Source organism: Phalacrocorax carbo, chromosome 8 (genome assembly GCF_963921805.1).
Source record: "Phalacrocorax carbo chromosome 8, bPhaCar2.1, whole genome shotgun sequence".
Classification (NCBI taxonomy): Eukaryota; Metazoa; Chordata; class Aves; order Suliformes; family Phalacrocoracidae; genus Phalacrocorax; species Phalacrocorax carbo.
The window spans coordinates 35764925-35780995 of NC_087520.1; the positions used below are offsets into that span (position 1 = coordinate 35764925).

The 16071-nt window shown below is 37.9% G+C and overlaps 1 protein-coding gene across 1 annotated transcript; it reads right to left on the reverse strand.

Annotated features, from left to right (window-relative positions):
• Positions 1 to 4960: 4960 nt before the first annotated feature.
• Positions 4961 to 15700, reverse strand: CA7 (carbonic anhydrase 7). The gene is made up of 8 exons (XM_064458182.1): positions 15695 to 15700; positions 15568 to 15634; positions 13465 to 13662; positions 10805 to 10923; positions 9804 to 9899; positions 9494 to 9556; positions 7920 to 8075; positions 4961 to 7631 (listed from the first exon to the last, which is right to left on the reverse strand). The coding sequence occupies exons 1-8, from the start codon at positions 15698 to 15700 to the stop codon at positions 7509 to 7511; spliced, it is 828 nt and encodes a 275-aa protein (XP_064314252.1). The 3' UTR covers positions 4961 to 7508.
• Positions 15701 to 16071: the final 371 nt, after the last annotated feature.

Here is a 16071-nt window from a genome sequence, read left to right on the forward strand (position 1 = left end):
CACCGATACTGCACTATTTGGGGCTTCCTTTTTTCCCATGGAACATTACATTTCCTTCTCCCCTTGTTTGTTTGGGCAACTGGCTGTGGCTAATTTGGTGCAATATATACAGCTTTTGCTTCCAGAAGCGGCAAACAGATGCCCATCAGTTACCACTGCCTTCGCAGCAGGTGCTATGATGGATTACTCTCCACTAATTAATTGTTGTTCATGAAAGGTGTGGGACTCCTGGTGCTTTGTAAACATTTCTTGCTATGAGGACCCATGAAGAACAGAACCATCAAATAAGCCTGGTGTTCCTAAGAAAGCAAGTTAAAAATCAGAATAGTATTTCTAGTAAATAACACATGCTTTTCCAAAAAGCTGGCTAGTATCAGACAGAATTTGAATCCAAAGAAAACAGTTTACTAGAATGTTGTGTTAATGGTAGGAGTCTGAGGACTGGCTAGGGAGAGACCCTACTGTTGAGTCACAAGGTTCAGACAGGACCCCCTTGCTTTCTAAACTTCTCCAAGAGGAGTCTAGGTGTGGCTAAATCCAGTCTTAGTCTCAGACTTGGTCAACGGTTTATTTTCTAAGGGTTGTAGGAGCAACCACTCATCAGAGTATTTGTTGTTAGTAACTAATTTGTCAGATGCCCAGGCCGGTCACGTTCAATGAGAATGATCATGGCTAGATTAACGAATAGTGCAATTTATTAAAGCAACAGATACACAGGTTCTTTGGAGTACCAGTGGTAAGACTGCAGGTTAAAAGACACACATAAATGCCAAAGATATGAGTACATTGCTAGGCTACAAGTATGCAAAACAAATATGAAGAGACTCTAATATCAAGCAAAGCAACTCTAATAAGTTAGGGATTTAAAGTGACTCTACAGAGGTTTCCAGTCTTACTCAAAGGCGTCCCAGTGGGAGGGAAGAGAGGCTCAGCCCATCGACTAGTCCCAGAAGTCAGAGTGGTACATGATGGTATCTTTCCCAACACCCTCTTTCTCTTCACACATTTTATACTATTTTTTATCTTTCCGGTGGAGCTTGAGTGACTCTAGTCATACATACCTTTATTATGAGTGGTATAAAATTTCTTCACTTTACTTTTAAAAGCATAAACTAGAAGAAATTCAAAGCGCATGCCCAGTGAGGGGTGGTTGCATCTTAGAGGCAGGTAATTTTTGGGATGGAGGTGTGTTTTGGTATTATAATGAGCAAAGTTCACCAAAAGGACAGCATTTTGTCAAAAGTATGATGGACTGTTGGCCCAGGGTAGCAAATATGCAGCGTACCAGCTTCATGGTACCTCGAGTTCCCATTTATCACAGAGCCTGGCCGCGATGCCTCCACACCGCTCCACCCTCCGGACAACTCCTCTTAGACTCAATATGCCAAGTTTTCCTGGCATTGCCGACATGTATGGTTACTAGGGAACTTCCGTGGAATGGATTCCTCACATAGCAGCTGCACTTCACCCTGACAGCTTCTTCAATGCTGTACCTTTTCTAAAAACATCAGTTTAATTTCTAAGTCACCTCCAGTGATTATTCCACATAGAAGTTTTCCTGAAATGGAGAGAAAGACTTAGTCTAGTGATACACATTCAAAAATAGCCATAGATCCAAACCCTTTGGAAACTTGTGAATGACCATAATGTAAAGGAAGGCAGGTCCTTTGAATGAACTGACTCTTAGAGAATACAGATTGAGTCTGAACTTGCCTTTCCACAGAAAGCACAATGGTCTAGCTAACCAGCTTTTTGAAAGGAAATGAATACAACACCAGTTCACAAAACACTTTGATACCTTCCTGCTCAGAGCCTTTAAAAATGGCAGGCATTTATTGTATGTATTTTGCCCTGTGAATAGTGAAATACATTCATTTGCTCTGTATCATATTTTGAATTTCCACAAAAGGCAGATTAGTACTTTAGATGCAGAGATCTCTCCTTATAAACAAACAAAGAAAAAGGGAATAAGACTGGGAATAATAAAATTTCTCTAGGTCTGTTAAAGCAATTGCATTTTCCTAGTTTTATTACAGCAAATTCCAGTCTTTGGTATTCCTACATAATCTCAACCAAGTACTCAAATGCTAGGAAAGCAAACAAGCTGCAAGAAATGTCAATGAACAGAAGTAAACACAATGAACAGCTGTAGGAAAAATGCCATTCCAACTCTCCAACTTCATTTAACCTCTGCTGTTACAGCAGAGGCTGAGCAGTGTCTATATATGAAGTTGCAGGGGTTAAACTGAAGATCCAGTTCAAGTTAATGTAATTGGACTGGTGCAAAGGCCTATCTAGTTGCTGTAATTGGATCTGAACTCCACGTATATAACTTTTACTGGATGTTTCTTACAAACTGGTTCCAGGTAAACTGAAATACATGTTCAGTCAGGTCCTGTACCACTGTAAAAGTGAGTTTAAATTTACTGGGGACAGCTTATATGCAGGAAAGTCTTCTGGCTTGGTATGAAGTGCTCATGTGTAGAAAAGCAATTATATTCTTTTTCTCCCTCTCCTTCTTCCCCTCCAACAAATGAACAGGCTGAGTTGACTCCTGAATTGCTGGAGTTAATATTCTACTATATTAATGTGAAATGAAATAAAATTATGTTTCATCGTGTTACTATGTTGCTGTTCACAACCTTGAGTGAGGGGCTGAAATTTTGGTAAAATTCAAATGTAATGCAAGTAGCAGTGTAAACTGAACATCAGAGGTGTACACGCTCTCTGCCTTACAGCCATGCAAATTGGGAATAGTTCTGTTAAAGCCAGTCAAGTTCCATCAGTATACTTTAGTTTCCTCAGGGTAAGTGAGAAAAAACTTGAAACCCCCACCTCTTACAGGCAGTGTAGAGCAACATGCTTCAATACTCAGTGTCTCTACTAAATGGTCACTTTTGCATGCAGAAGGAATTTGGAAAGGAAAACAGCTAATCTGAGGTATAAGATAACACCTCATTTTTCCAGGCTTGTCTCTGCTGTTTTCCTGAAATGGTCCCTTTTTTATCTTTCTAACCTTTGAACACCACCACAAACACCATCTGGTGACAAGGCACCTCACAACACTTTTCCCCTGATGCTTATATTTGGGTTAATTTACACTCATCATGAAATTTGTCATTATAAATCACTACTAGACCATATCAACCATAACACTGAAACCACCTAAAGATCTTTCTGGTTGCAGAGGATGGGAAAAAACCCTAAGCTGAACCTTAACTATAGCTAGTAAAGGTAAAAAGTTGAAGTTAACGTAGTGTGCCATTAACTAGGCAGAGGATATCTCCACTCTATCAGTGCAGATAGGAACAAGGAGTTGTAACTGGTTTATTGAGTTTCTTTTGCAAGATTAATTTTTATCTGATAAAGTTGTTTCAAGGACTGCTAGCACAGGGATTTCAATTACACTCTCCCATAACTTTAAAAATAATTAATGTCAAAGTTAAAGTTAAATTCTCTCATCTGTTGTATTTTGACTAAATTGGCCTTAAAAATTGTTGTAAGTGTTTAAGTTTGTGTTGTTCAATTGTTTTAAGCGTTGTGGTAAGAAATGGAAAGACAACCAGTAGATGGCATTTTCAGTCTAGGTTTCACAGCTGTGCAATTTCAGTCACTGTCTGAAATAAAAGGCCTCCTGTTCTCTCAGTCGTGACAACTGTGATCCTATTACAAGTTAGCCTAAGTCTTGCTGGAGTAGTTAGATTCAACTGCTATTTTTCCTTCAACATGGTTGGTAGAAGATAAGGATGGCACATGTTTTAGAATTTGAATTACCTTGATGGAGCTGCTTTGCTGAGTAATGTTTGTGTGTGGAGGAAGACAGTTCAGAAGGAAAACAGAAAAAATTAAGTTTCTGGAAATCCTCAAAAGGTACCGATGTGTAGCACAGGTATTTGGCCCTAGGAGTTGCCTCTGAGGGGGACATTTGTACTAGAGGCGCAAGCTAGAATGCTGTTAGGAGTGCAGAAAAGCAAACTGGTAATAGTGGCTTTATTCCTATGGTCTTAAAAAACACAGCACGCTGTAAATTGATGGTCATGTCTGTATATGCAAACACTGAAATGTAGCTCAGATCAAAAGTGGAATTATTAAGTTTGTACTGTTAACAGTATCTTTTGAGGGTCTCAAAGCATATTATAAATATAGTACATAGTGCTTGGGTTTCATTATCCTCACCTCATGGATAGCAAAATAAAATAATGTTAAGAGAAATAAAGGAGTTCTTGCTATAAGGGTCTCAAGTTAACTGTATTTCGACCAATATATTAATAAGTCAAGAATCTGTAAAGGAATGCAAATGAACGTGGTCCCTTGCACCCCAGAATATTACTACTAGGAGAATATTGCTAAATGATGAAGAATCATCAGTGAAGCTCTTCATGCCACCCCTTCTGAAAAATTACTTAGATTGATTTTAAGTATTTTGGTGGGAAACAAGCAGTTTTATTATGATTCCTTTTGCTATGTTTTCCTGGTGGACTACAGTTCCAATTACAGGGAAAAGAGAGTACAGCAAAGCTTAATCTAACTGAACACCAACTGCATATCATCATACCAACCGCATTATTTGTTGAGTATACAAAAAAATTCATATAATTTCATATCATATTTGATATTTCTTCTTGCAATTTGCTTTCATAAACTCAAAATAAATGAAGTGAATTAAATTGCAGTATATAGTTTATAGCTTTAAAACCATACAAAAACTAAATATTTTTTATTGGATGACCAGGATTTCAAGAAACTAAGAATATAAAAGGCTTCTTTTTATATTTTGCTTCACCATGGTAAAAATAGATCATGTTCTTTAATCCAATAAGTGAAAAAATTAAATAAGATTAATTTTACTTCTGACGGAAGGTATAGTTGTTTTTCCAAAAAAACTGCACACCTTGGGAGATTCAGCATTTAAAGCTCTTTATAATAGCTAATCTTTTACAATAGCCTTGTGAGCTGAACATTATCCTTCTGTGTGCATGAGTAAACCACCCTCAAAGAAGCTTAAATATTGTGTTCAAGGTCACAGAATGGACACATTTTGTGAATAAATAAGATTTTTATTTCATTAGACTGGTTGTAGCTGGGGGAAAACTGGACAAAGTTTTAGTATGCAAGCCCTCTTTACCTTTTGTGAGAGACTGGGTGAGCAGAAACCTACTTACATGCCTAGAAAGAAACCACTGAAAATATTTGTTGGTAATCTGCTCTGTGAATGTGGGGACTAATACAGCAGTACTTTGGTAGCTTGGTGAAGCTATATATGGTAAGTAATATTGGTTAAAATACTCTCCTGACTAAAATTTTATTTAGGCCCTATAAAATGTATTTGGGCTATCAAATATCTAAGGTTCTTGTGAAGGACTTTTTACATTTTAAAATTAGTCTTTTCATGTAGGTTTTAATTTTAACAGGGACATAGATTCATTATTACAATAATTTAACTCTGTGCAAGAAGTCATTCAAGATGCACAAAATACATCAGACTGAGTGTAAGGATTAAGATCAAGTAGAAACTGTTAATCCCAAAAGATGGGAATAATAGTGATATAGACTAAAAATTATTTTTAAACAGAGGTAGGCTTTCTAAAACTTTTTTAAAAGCCCCGCAATTTGGGAGGGATAAGTCTTATCTGTACTTAGATTATTCTACTATAGCATTATCAAGGTTTCAGTGAAACTGAGGGCGACCAATCAAATCATTCCTTGATTCAAAATAGATGCATCAGTTGAAGATATCAAACAGCATTTCTGTTAATGAAAGTCCAAGAAAAACAGTGCTGTAAGTAGCAAAAGGTAGGTCTTCTCAAAATAAAGGATGAAGAGATGCACACTTGGTTTTAAAGTCTTATTTCATTTGTTAAGGAAGTAAAGATATATTAAATAGGTTTTCTGCAACACCAGTTTGCAATACTAGCAAAGTTACATCCTTAATAGATAAAAACATTGCATTTTGTAATGATTTTCTGTTTCCTTTAGCACCTGCCATATTAACATTCACATCTAAACCAATGCTGAATTAGCCCTCACAACATCCCTGTGAGGTAGGTCAGTGTTACCCTTGTTTTATAAGAGGAAACTGAGGAATGGAAACTTTTAGGTCACTGTACCAGAAAAACTGTAGAAGAGTTAGGGCTAGAATTTGAGTCTTTCATTCCTTGTACTGTGCTTCATTCACATCTAGTGTCTTCCTCCCTTCCTGAAAAAGGCGAACAGCCCATAGTAGCTGTTCTCCTCCTCCTTTTTTCCCCTGCTTTCCTTTACATTGTACATCTTTGATGACTTCTCCATCAAAGCTGGTAAAAATTCATAAACATCAGCAACTTCTATTTGAACTATATAGACAAAGTAGAACATTTGAAGCCCAGAATTAAAGTAACTGAAAATAGACTGTGGGTAGTTACAGATATCACTGTATTTAGTACTGGAGACACAAGTCTGAATCATCACTAAGATGCAGAAGCTGTAATACTAACACAGGGATTTTCTAAAGCAACTTTCTTCTGAAGAGGTAAAAGGACGCAGGACTGATGAAACTCCATATCTGCAGGGAACATCCCTGACAGACTGCCAGAGTGGGGGGATGGTTTGTGCAGCAATGCACATTCAGTGCAGCCAAGGTCTACCCATGTTAGGTCCCTGAAGTGAACAAAATACTTACTTTCTTTAGGGCAGACAATGAAGGAGGTTGTAGTGTAGAGCAAATCACTTAACTGAGGTAGAACTTGAGCAATTGAGAACCACAAAACACACGCCTGAATTGCTATAGATGTTCCTTTCAACAAAATTAACAAAGCCATTATAGTTACATATGCTGCGTGGGCTAAAAGAACAGCGTCTGAAAGGACTGTGTAATAAAATGGCCTCCTTTTAAACACAGCATTGACATTGTTATTTTAAATTAGTTATAAGATAGCATCTTAGAACAAACAGTAACTTTAAAATATATATGGAGTTTTCATACCAGTGCCTACTTCAGGTGAGTAAAGAACTTTCTAGTGCTACTCATGCGCACTGTATGTGTCAGACAGCAAGAATACAGTGAAAGCTATCTTTAAATCAGACAGCAAAGGGCTCAGCAAATACTAACAAGAGATTGGTAAGGAAAATTTAAGACCAATTTGTCAAAAACTCTTGACTATTTCATCATGTATTAAATGAGACAATTAGAAGTTGCAGCCATCAGTACTAGTAGATCACTACATAATTTCCCATTTTATATTAAGTTAGATTTTAATTTCATCTTAAATTTTAGAGTTTGGGGTCTTGGATAGTTGAGTAAACTAGAGTGTTCTCCCTTATATTAAAAAGGGCTAGTTAAAAATCCTATTTCTTAAAAGAATGAGCAATTCAAATAAAATATAAAATCAGAAGATTGTCCCACTCCAAGTACAATGCTCATGGAAATAGCTCTCTCGTGCATTCCATGAGTGATCTGAAGACCAGAGTTTCTCTTCGTAGTATCTCAGATGTGGAAGCTCTTGGATATCTCAGGCCATTATCAGTTTTTGTCAGGCCTTGAAGGAAGCTCGAACTACTCTTCCCTTAAGAGGCTGAGGGGGGCGAAAATTATTCACCATTTGGATCCTCTGGTCTTCCTCACTGGTGAAAAGGAGCATGCGGAATTTCTCCAGCTGTAAATTCAGGTGAAATAATTTACTGCTTAAGAGGGCAATCGAATTTTTTTTTTTTTTTAAAGACCAAAGGAAAGTATTCAGGACATTTTACTCTGTTAACGGAGTAGGTTCAAGCAAAGATCCTAGAGAGTATCAACAGAAAAAACAGAAGCCCTGATTACTGAACAGGCTGATCATTCATAGGCTAACGGTCTTTTAACTTAGCCCCACTGCAAGTCAAGACAGTCACTGCCTGTTTATCCAGTGTTGAATCCTACAAGAACTAGGAGACAATCAAAAGTTTACCTGTTTCTCAGAAATTCTGATGGGTTCTTTCAGCACTATCCATGTTACACTCTCATTAAGGGGTGGTGTTGTCAAAGAACCAAGGTACGTCCAATAATCTAGACTCAAAGGCAGGAGACATTTCGGGTTGAAGCTTCTAAATGGAACTTTTGCTCCCTGGAAATAAAATTGATACTTGAAATTTATCTTTTTACTTTTAAGTGCAGGTTAAAGAACTCTTTTTGAAAGAGAGAGAAATGCTAATGTAATATTAAAAAGAAAGGGAAACAAAGTCTTTAAAGGTTTGGCTGCATTATAACAACTGTTACCTAAGAGTAGCATGGCAAGTCCAATGCATGCTGCTGGCTTACTGGACTTTGAGTTCTTGCCCCATTGTCTCTACTGAAGTTCAGCGCATGTCACAAAAGGTCTAAAAATAATGCAGGAAGTGTATTCTGTATATAGTGTTCACTAGGAGCTATGGACAATATCATGGAAGAATTCCTTGTCTCATTGCTTGCTGTTTTCTATGCTTCTCATCTATTTCAGTAGAAAATTTGAAACTATGGAAAACTGGGCCCCAAACACTCATTGTCTGTTAGGATGAATATTAGCTTTAAAAATCAAATGTTCAAGTCTAAAGTTAAAGGAAGGTGGATCAACAAAAAGACCAGTAGAAATGGAAGGAGGTGCTGCCTATAGTAGTGATTTCCTTAACTACCACAGTCTAGGACAAGATTTTTTCATCCTGTAGGATTATCTGAAAGGTACTTAGTCACTCAGAAAGCACTGTCCAATTGTCTGTAAAATTGCTCATAAGGAACAGAATAAACAGCTGCTCCCCAGTGACAAACCTGTAGACCTTCCATCACTACAACTCAGGGATAACTATTTCTTTCCTGCAAGTGAAAGAAATCACTTAAATATCAAAGTATAATTTAGTATCACTGCTGTGTAACTGCCTTAATTTCCTGTCTTTCACAAGGACATATAGAGGAGCAAGAAATATGCCCACTCAAGTATTAGATATAGTTATTTTGCATATTAGAACTTATGCATGTTACAGAATGCATTAGCCTCATGTAAATCCAGAAGGGATAACATTTTTAGTGGTCTAATCAATCTGCATTTGAGAACGTGCAGCAGGTGTCAATCTTCAGCTCTGAGACACATCTGGTTAAAGATCACCCTCAGGTATCACTGTAACATTAGACAAGTGCTGTACCTCACTGAGGTTGTCCCCTGACAGAGCTTTGCAGCTGATGATGGACAGCCAGCTTTGACTTGTTCAAGGCTAGGCTCAATGGAAAAAAATATTTTGCTGAGTGTAAGAGCTGAGCTTGAAGGGTCATGGAGCTTTTGATTTTATATACTGTGGGAAAGGTAGAACCTCTGAATGAGGAGCATGGTCAGCATAGCCTTGGGAGGCAATAAGATGAACCTTGGAAGGGAAGAGGAGAATACAACTACAGTGGTGTTCTAACAATGAGAGGATTTGTGGTGGGTGATTTTCTATTTTTTCTCAAATACGTACATGAACTCTATTTTTAATGGATATCCTAGAAACAATTACATTTATAGAGCTTAAAACTTACTTTAAATTTTACCATGTACAAAGCATCAGTGAGTCTGTTCATATTGGTATGTTCTCTTCCAATCTAAAATAATGGAATAAGACAGGTTAAATAAGAATTACTATAATTATGCTTTGAGAATTGGTGTTGTTTGCTTATCTGAATTTCATAATTTCTACTAAAGTAAGTTTAACAGCAATTTGCAGTCAGTTACTGCTTCCAATAAGTCATTTGTTTTCCTTAAGCACTACTTAAATACATGGCTTGGTTCTCAAACACTTGACAGCATAATACTTTCATCATGTAAACATGCTATTTTTGTGATTCTTACCTCCAAGAAAACACCAACTACTGCCAAGCCATCTGGAGCTGCTGCTGCTTCTCCAAATGTTGCATATTTTCTGGCATTCCAGTGAACTAAGTGGAGCTTTAAAAAAAAAAAATCACAAATTGAACAAATTAGCAATAGAACCTGTGAACATGGGTTGTCTCATGTTAACAGGCACTAATGGTCATTCATAACAGAGCATAGGTTTTGTCCAAAGGCATCTTTAGAACAATGAGCAAGTTCAATCTTCTGGACCAGTCCATAAGCATGGACAGACACTAAACAAAATGTCTATATATCAACCTTAATTTGAAACAAATCCAGCATCAACCTGTAACCCAACTTCCCTGATATGGGCCTTCATCCAATGAAGCACTAAGCTCCAGTACTCACTGGTAGACTCCAGGATGATACATTACTGTAGGATCTGGGATAGTTTGTGCTGGGAGAGGCTGTGCCTTGTCCTAGCTTTGTAGAACTTTCTCAAGAGCCCTCAGATGAAGCCATTTCTAAGCTATGGATAGTACCAGCATGGTCATTTCACAGCTTGGTATCATAAGCCAAAGTCTATGCTAATTGTGCCAGCTAGTGGAGCAATACATGGCTTCTCAGCATCAAGTTTGTCAGTGTATCCTTCCTATCTGAATAAGTAAAAGGATGCAATCAGTTGTGTGCAGCAGGCTAAACTATGCAGCAAAGGACTGCTAGAGGTGCTGTGTGAGCAAAGCAGCTAAGCTGTGGGGCTAGCTGTGTCCTGTTGAGTAGGATAAGATGACTGAGAATCTTGGAGAAAGGGCTGCACTAGGCAGGTAAGTTTGCATTCTAAAAACCAGGGTAATCAACAGATAACTTCAGTGTAAGGAATAAAATTTATTAAAGTCTGTGCTGACCTAACCATGGTGAGTAAGTAGTCAGAATCCTAAGGGACATGCAGTCCCCATTGCAAAGTCATTTGTCAATAGCATTTGTATGAATTAATCTCATCTGTAAAAATGCATCATTACCTCACATGGAAAATGTTTGCCATCAATTGTGTGTTCTGATCCCTGGCTGTGCTTTGTCCCCCAGTGAAAATGAAACTGCTTTAGCCGAAATGGATTCTCAAATGGACCGCCACTGATTGCTAGGCAGAGAAAAAAAAAAAAGTTCAAGCATTCTGGCTTTTAGCTTCCTGTTAGTAAAAACTAACCACTGTTGGCACAATAGTGGAAGAAAGCCAGCAGCATCTCCCAGTTGCCAACATCAAAGGTATGCATCATCCACAGATTTAGAAGGGTTCACTTTCTTAATGGAAAGCACCTGTTTCATATTACATTTTAAATTAAAAAACCATTGAGTGGCTACTTGTACAGAATTGTGTAGCTTTTTTGAGAGAGTATATTTGACATATGAAGATGTGGCAGTTTTGTTATGGTTATGCCTTTCTTAAGCACAATACATCCAAGTTGAATATTAAAAATAAATCACAATTTGAAACTCATGTACCTAAAACATTTGCAAGTGCTACTTGAGATTTTGTGCAAAAGAAAGTAGATACCTTGAGCATCAGATAGACAATTCAGCTAAGTATTTCCCCTTTAGAGTGTCTTTCCTTCCTGTGGAGGTTATCTATATTCTGTTGCTTTAAATACCTGATCCCATAAAAGGTGTAATATAAGAGCTTATACTTTACATGACACCATTCAGAATCTCAAGTCACCTTGTAAATGTGAGGAAATGCTACAGAGAAGCTTCATACATCATTTAGAAATAACACTTAAGAACAGCTGAATGTTTAAGATGCCACCTATAGAAGATACTCTATCAACAGCATCAGTAATCCTCCTGTAATTTTATATGGGACTAAATCAAATAAATTTCACCCAACAGACTTGAAAACCTAATCAAAGACTTATATTAAGACAATTAAAATCACATTTAATATCTGTAAAGCACTTATTATCAGTATAGCCCATAACATTTTATTAAAAATACTAAAACTGGGGCTTGGGCAGTGCTACCACATGGGCATAGTTCCAGCTGGCCTTTACTCAGGCAACAGAGCTTTCAAAAAAGCAAATGTTTTAGTATTAGTTAATAGGTACCTCCTAGTATGTTTTTCTGAACTTAGCAATGGAATGCATCACCCGTCTCAAATATGAGTTTAAGAAATGTAGCTATGATGGGTTACTGTCAAAATTATGTTGTGCCATTTATGCAGAGCTGTGAGTTACAAGATCTATTTCAACACTTTAAACCACGTTTTCCACTCCTAGCAGTCATCTTCCTTGAAAATGTTATTAAAACAAGGCATGTGCTTCGTGTAGAAAGGGCAGAGGTCTTCATTACTGCATGTGCTCTGATTCTGTATCTCTAAATGCAGAGTAATAGATGTTGTTCTTAAACTTATAAAGCTGGATAAAGGTCACTTACTTAGATATAGTTCAGCTTAGAGTTGCACAGAAGTAGTTAGCAAGCTAACATAATACTTCCAGATATATTTTACAAATTCTCTTTGTAGGGTGACTCGTTTAATGGATCTATGTAGTAAGATTTTGGAAAATGCACATCCAGTCTTCTCTTCAAATTCAGTAAAGATGCTTGAAAATGTGACCGTTCAGTTGGGCAGTTTTAGATTCATTCCAGAAGAGAAATTTTAAAACAAAATGGCCGGTGGTTTACCCCCAGCCCTTATTTCAAAGGGTTACCAGCACAGACAAGTCACTTAACAGAAAAAGTATCTTGTTTTGAGTATCTAGGGTATCCTATTTAGCTAGAATCAATACACACACCCAAATGGAAGATGAAATCAGCTGATAGATTCAAAAATTGTTCAGTGGTTGTTTTTTTTTTAATGTACTCTTATTTATCAGCTACTTCATCTCCATTTGAATGCTTTTCCCCTACCCCCTGAGATATAAAAGCAGGGTCTACCGTTGAAGTAGAATTAACAGGAGTAATCAATCACTTAAAGCATTTCTATTTTCTGCCAAGAGCTGAGAGACACAAATAACATACAATTGCATATAGTCCAACATCCACGAGCTGCTACTAACTCAGAATTAGCTGAAGATTTTATAATTTCTGAAGAAACGGAACTGCTAGGAAGCAGGGGGATAGAAGAAAACAATGCAAGCTAAGAGTGACTGGTCTAGATACAACTTGGTGTCGTGGGCTACGACTGTGACAAGTATGTTGTATGACCTCATCTCTGCTAATCATCTCTTCCCTACCCCTGTGGATGGAAACTGGGCAGTGTACCAGACAAAGCTGGCATGTGTGTTAGCATTTTTTATTTGGATGACCATGGAAACAGGGCAGTGAGGAGTGTACATACCTGCTCTGGATGTGGTCTAGGAATGCTGGAGAGATGCATGGATTCCCTAACTCATGAAATGATGATCCCCATTTAAAAGGGAAGCATTGCAAACTCCTGATTTTCCTGATGCAAGAGCTTTCCCAATGCAGAAACACTATTCTGTTCTGCAAAATTGCATTGCTAAATGGACTCAAGACAATAAATGTAAGGCTCAAGAAGACAAAAATATAAAGGTCTCTGGTTGTGTGCCTTGTTCTAAACTGAGTTATACATCATATAAATATACTATACAGGCTGTACTGAATTGTTTCCCTCATGAAGTCACAAAATGGTATTCTGAGTTAGTTGGCTGTGTGTTAGTCTCACCTGTCTTGTCATCAGTATCTTCAAACTCAACCATAACCGAATGGCCATTATTAGAGATGTTGAGAGATGTACAGGATTCATAGGAGATAATAAGAGGCTTCAGGTTAGGGTCATAAACTGCTTTTGCAGAAACAATATCAATAGGTGACTGGCGGTTCCCTTGGGCAATAGGATAAGATTTGTGCCACTCTGAAGGTCCTTCAAAAGGAAAGAAAGGAAAGCACCATTATTTCCTTCCTACTATACACAAAATAATCATTACAGGTTTTTGTGAGGCTTGAAGCAAAGCTTGCTGAGCAGGAGTGACTTGAAAGTTTTGTATCTGAAAAGTTCACTTAAATTCTAGGATGGCATATTTTTATTAGTACAAACAGGCTGCAACAAGATGGACAAGATGGGGGATTCAAATATCCTGTACAAAACACACTGAAGAAATCACAGCACATCAGCAGACTGCTATATCTTCAGTTACTTGTGCCATTACTTTTCTGCAGAGTTTGTAATCACATTGCTAAGGTATCTGAGGATCTTCTAAGGTGGGTGCAGGTGTACACATACTTGCACATACACATACACTCTCCCAAAGAAACAGCATTTCATTCTTCCTGGGAGAGAGAGTGTAAAAGCTCCGGTGATTCAAATTAGATGCAGATGACTCAATCTCTTAGCTACTGACTATGCAGTTATTTTTAAAACTGTTTTATGACTGCAGTAAATCTGAGGCAGTTTCATTCTTCACTCGTGCCCATTATGGTATCTCTCTACCCTGAGTGAAGGGTATAGCATTATGATTAACATTTTTGTACTTCCTGACCCCAACAGAGTGGGGAGAACAACCAATTTAATAACACAGCTCTCTGCTGCCAGAGCTAGAATGTTCTTATGCTGTTTGAGATAACAAAACCTTATCTGTATCAAAGAATTATTTATTCTTACCACTTCTATTTCTACTTTGGTATGGCAGTGCAAGGAGCAATTACATTCTTCTACTGCGTGTGTTCAGAACATATTAACAGTAACAACTTTAAGACTCTCAAGAAGCACATTTTTAATTTAGCATTCTCACATACTTTCACAAGTAGAAACTTTTAAAAATCAAGCACAGGTATTTATCCTCCTTGAGTTTATGTAACAAAAACAGTGATCTATTATACTCTTATTTGTCTTTAGCATTTTCTGAAAAGCTAAGCTTATAAAATAATATCTTTTCTCAGCCTGCCTATAAAGCAGATTTAGTATTTAAATGCTGTTACACAAGCTTAGGCAATATAATTTGTCTCTTACGAGCTTTGTAAGAATACACACGGCTTTGTTACTACTACCTATATGCCCAAACACCTAACACTATCTACTAGCACTAATCAGCTTCACTTGGCATTCAAAGTCACTTTTGGACTTACAGAAATTAAAATAATTGCTGTTAAGACAGAGAGACTGGCTCCTAGAGGTTATGCAAAAGACTCGTTGGACATCCAGCAGCTAAATTAATTGCTGTCAAAAGAGAGGGAGACTCCTGAAGGTTATGCAAACAATTGTCTTATTGGGCAACATCAATCACTCATCCATCCTTCTCTACAAAGGATACAGGTGCTATAAAACATTGTTGTAGGAATCTTTCAGTAGCTTCGCATCTCTTCTCACTCTGACAGACATCCTTGGAGGTGGGAAGCAAAGGAAGACGACTAAATTAAAAACTGTCAAATCAGAAAGCATAAGTTGTTCTAGAAGAGATCTGATACTGGTCTGTACAATATATTGATGTTCTAGAAATACATAACATACACCTTATTTTATTCACTTCTATAGAAGCCTAGATATCACATTTCAACAGCTGCACAGGGTCAGAAGATCTGTTACTGCTCTACTAAATCTTCTTTACTTAAAGGAATTGCTTTTGGAGAGACAGACACAGTTAATCCTTTTCATAACGGCTTTTTGGAAAAGGACCTATATCTGCAGCCTGAAAAAAAAATCCCCACTCAGTACTGGTTCCCTCAGTTTTGGAACATTGATTGCAACAACAAAAGGCAGCAGGCATAAGTTTGTGCATCTTTTGGTGCCACTTTCTGGGTACTATTTATTATCAATAAAGTAAGTAATTACCTGCTGAATATACTTGGTGCTTGCAGACATCAAAAGCAGGCAGCTCTGCAGGGCTCAGGCAGCAGTTCTAGAAAGAAAACGAGTGGGGGAAGATAGAGAGATGCAGCATGGAAATGCTATAACCTACCGTCATCCTGCCCATATCCCCAACTGTGGTGGCCAGTCATTACAGGGGTGCTGCACCCTGCTTTGCTCTCAGCTCTTTGATCAGGGCACTGCTGCTTACCTGCCTTTATAACGGCTCACCGTGGGATAGGGTCAGCCCCTTAAAGATACAGAGCAACCAAAGCAATTCCTGCAGGACAGGGAAAGCACCCGCGTCCCTCCTGCTCCCAGCTTTGCTGCTCCTGCTGCTGCCCACTCTATTTGCTAACTCAGCACAGGGGAAGGAAAATGTAAAACTGAGGTGACTGAAGTCCCAGGACTTAGGGAGGAACCAAGACTGTCCAGGTGGCATGGGGATCACGTTGAGGAAGAAGTAGTAGTATTTTCCCATTCTACACC

Coding starts and splice junctions, on each gene's coding strand:
- CA7 (XM_064458182.1), bottom strand. Junction 13,663..15,567: donor GCACCAAGTATATTCAGCAG/GTAATTACTTAC, acceptor TTCCTTTTGAAG/GACCTTCAGAGTGGCACAAA. Junction 9,557..9,803: donor TAGTTGGTGTTTTCTTGGAG/GTAAGAATCACA, acceptor CCATTATTTTAG/ATTGGAAGAGAACATACCAA.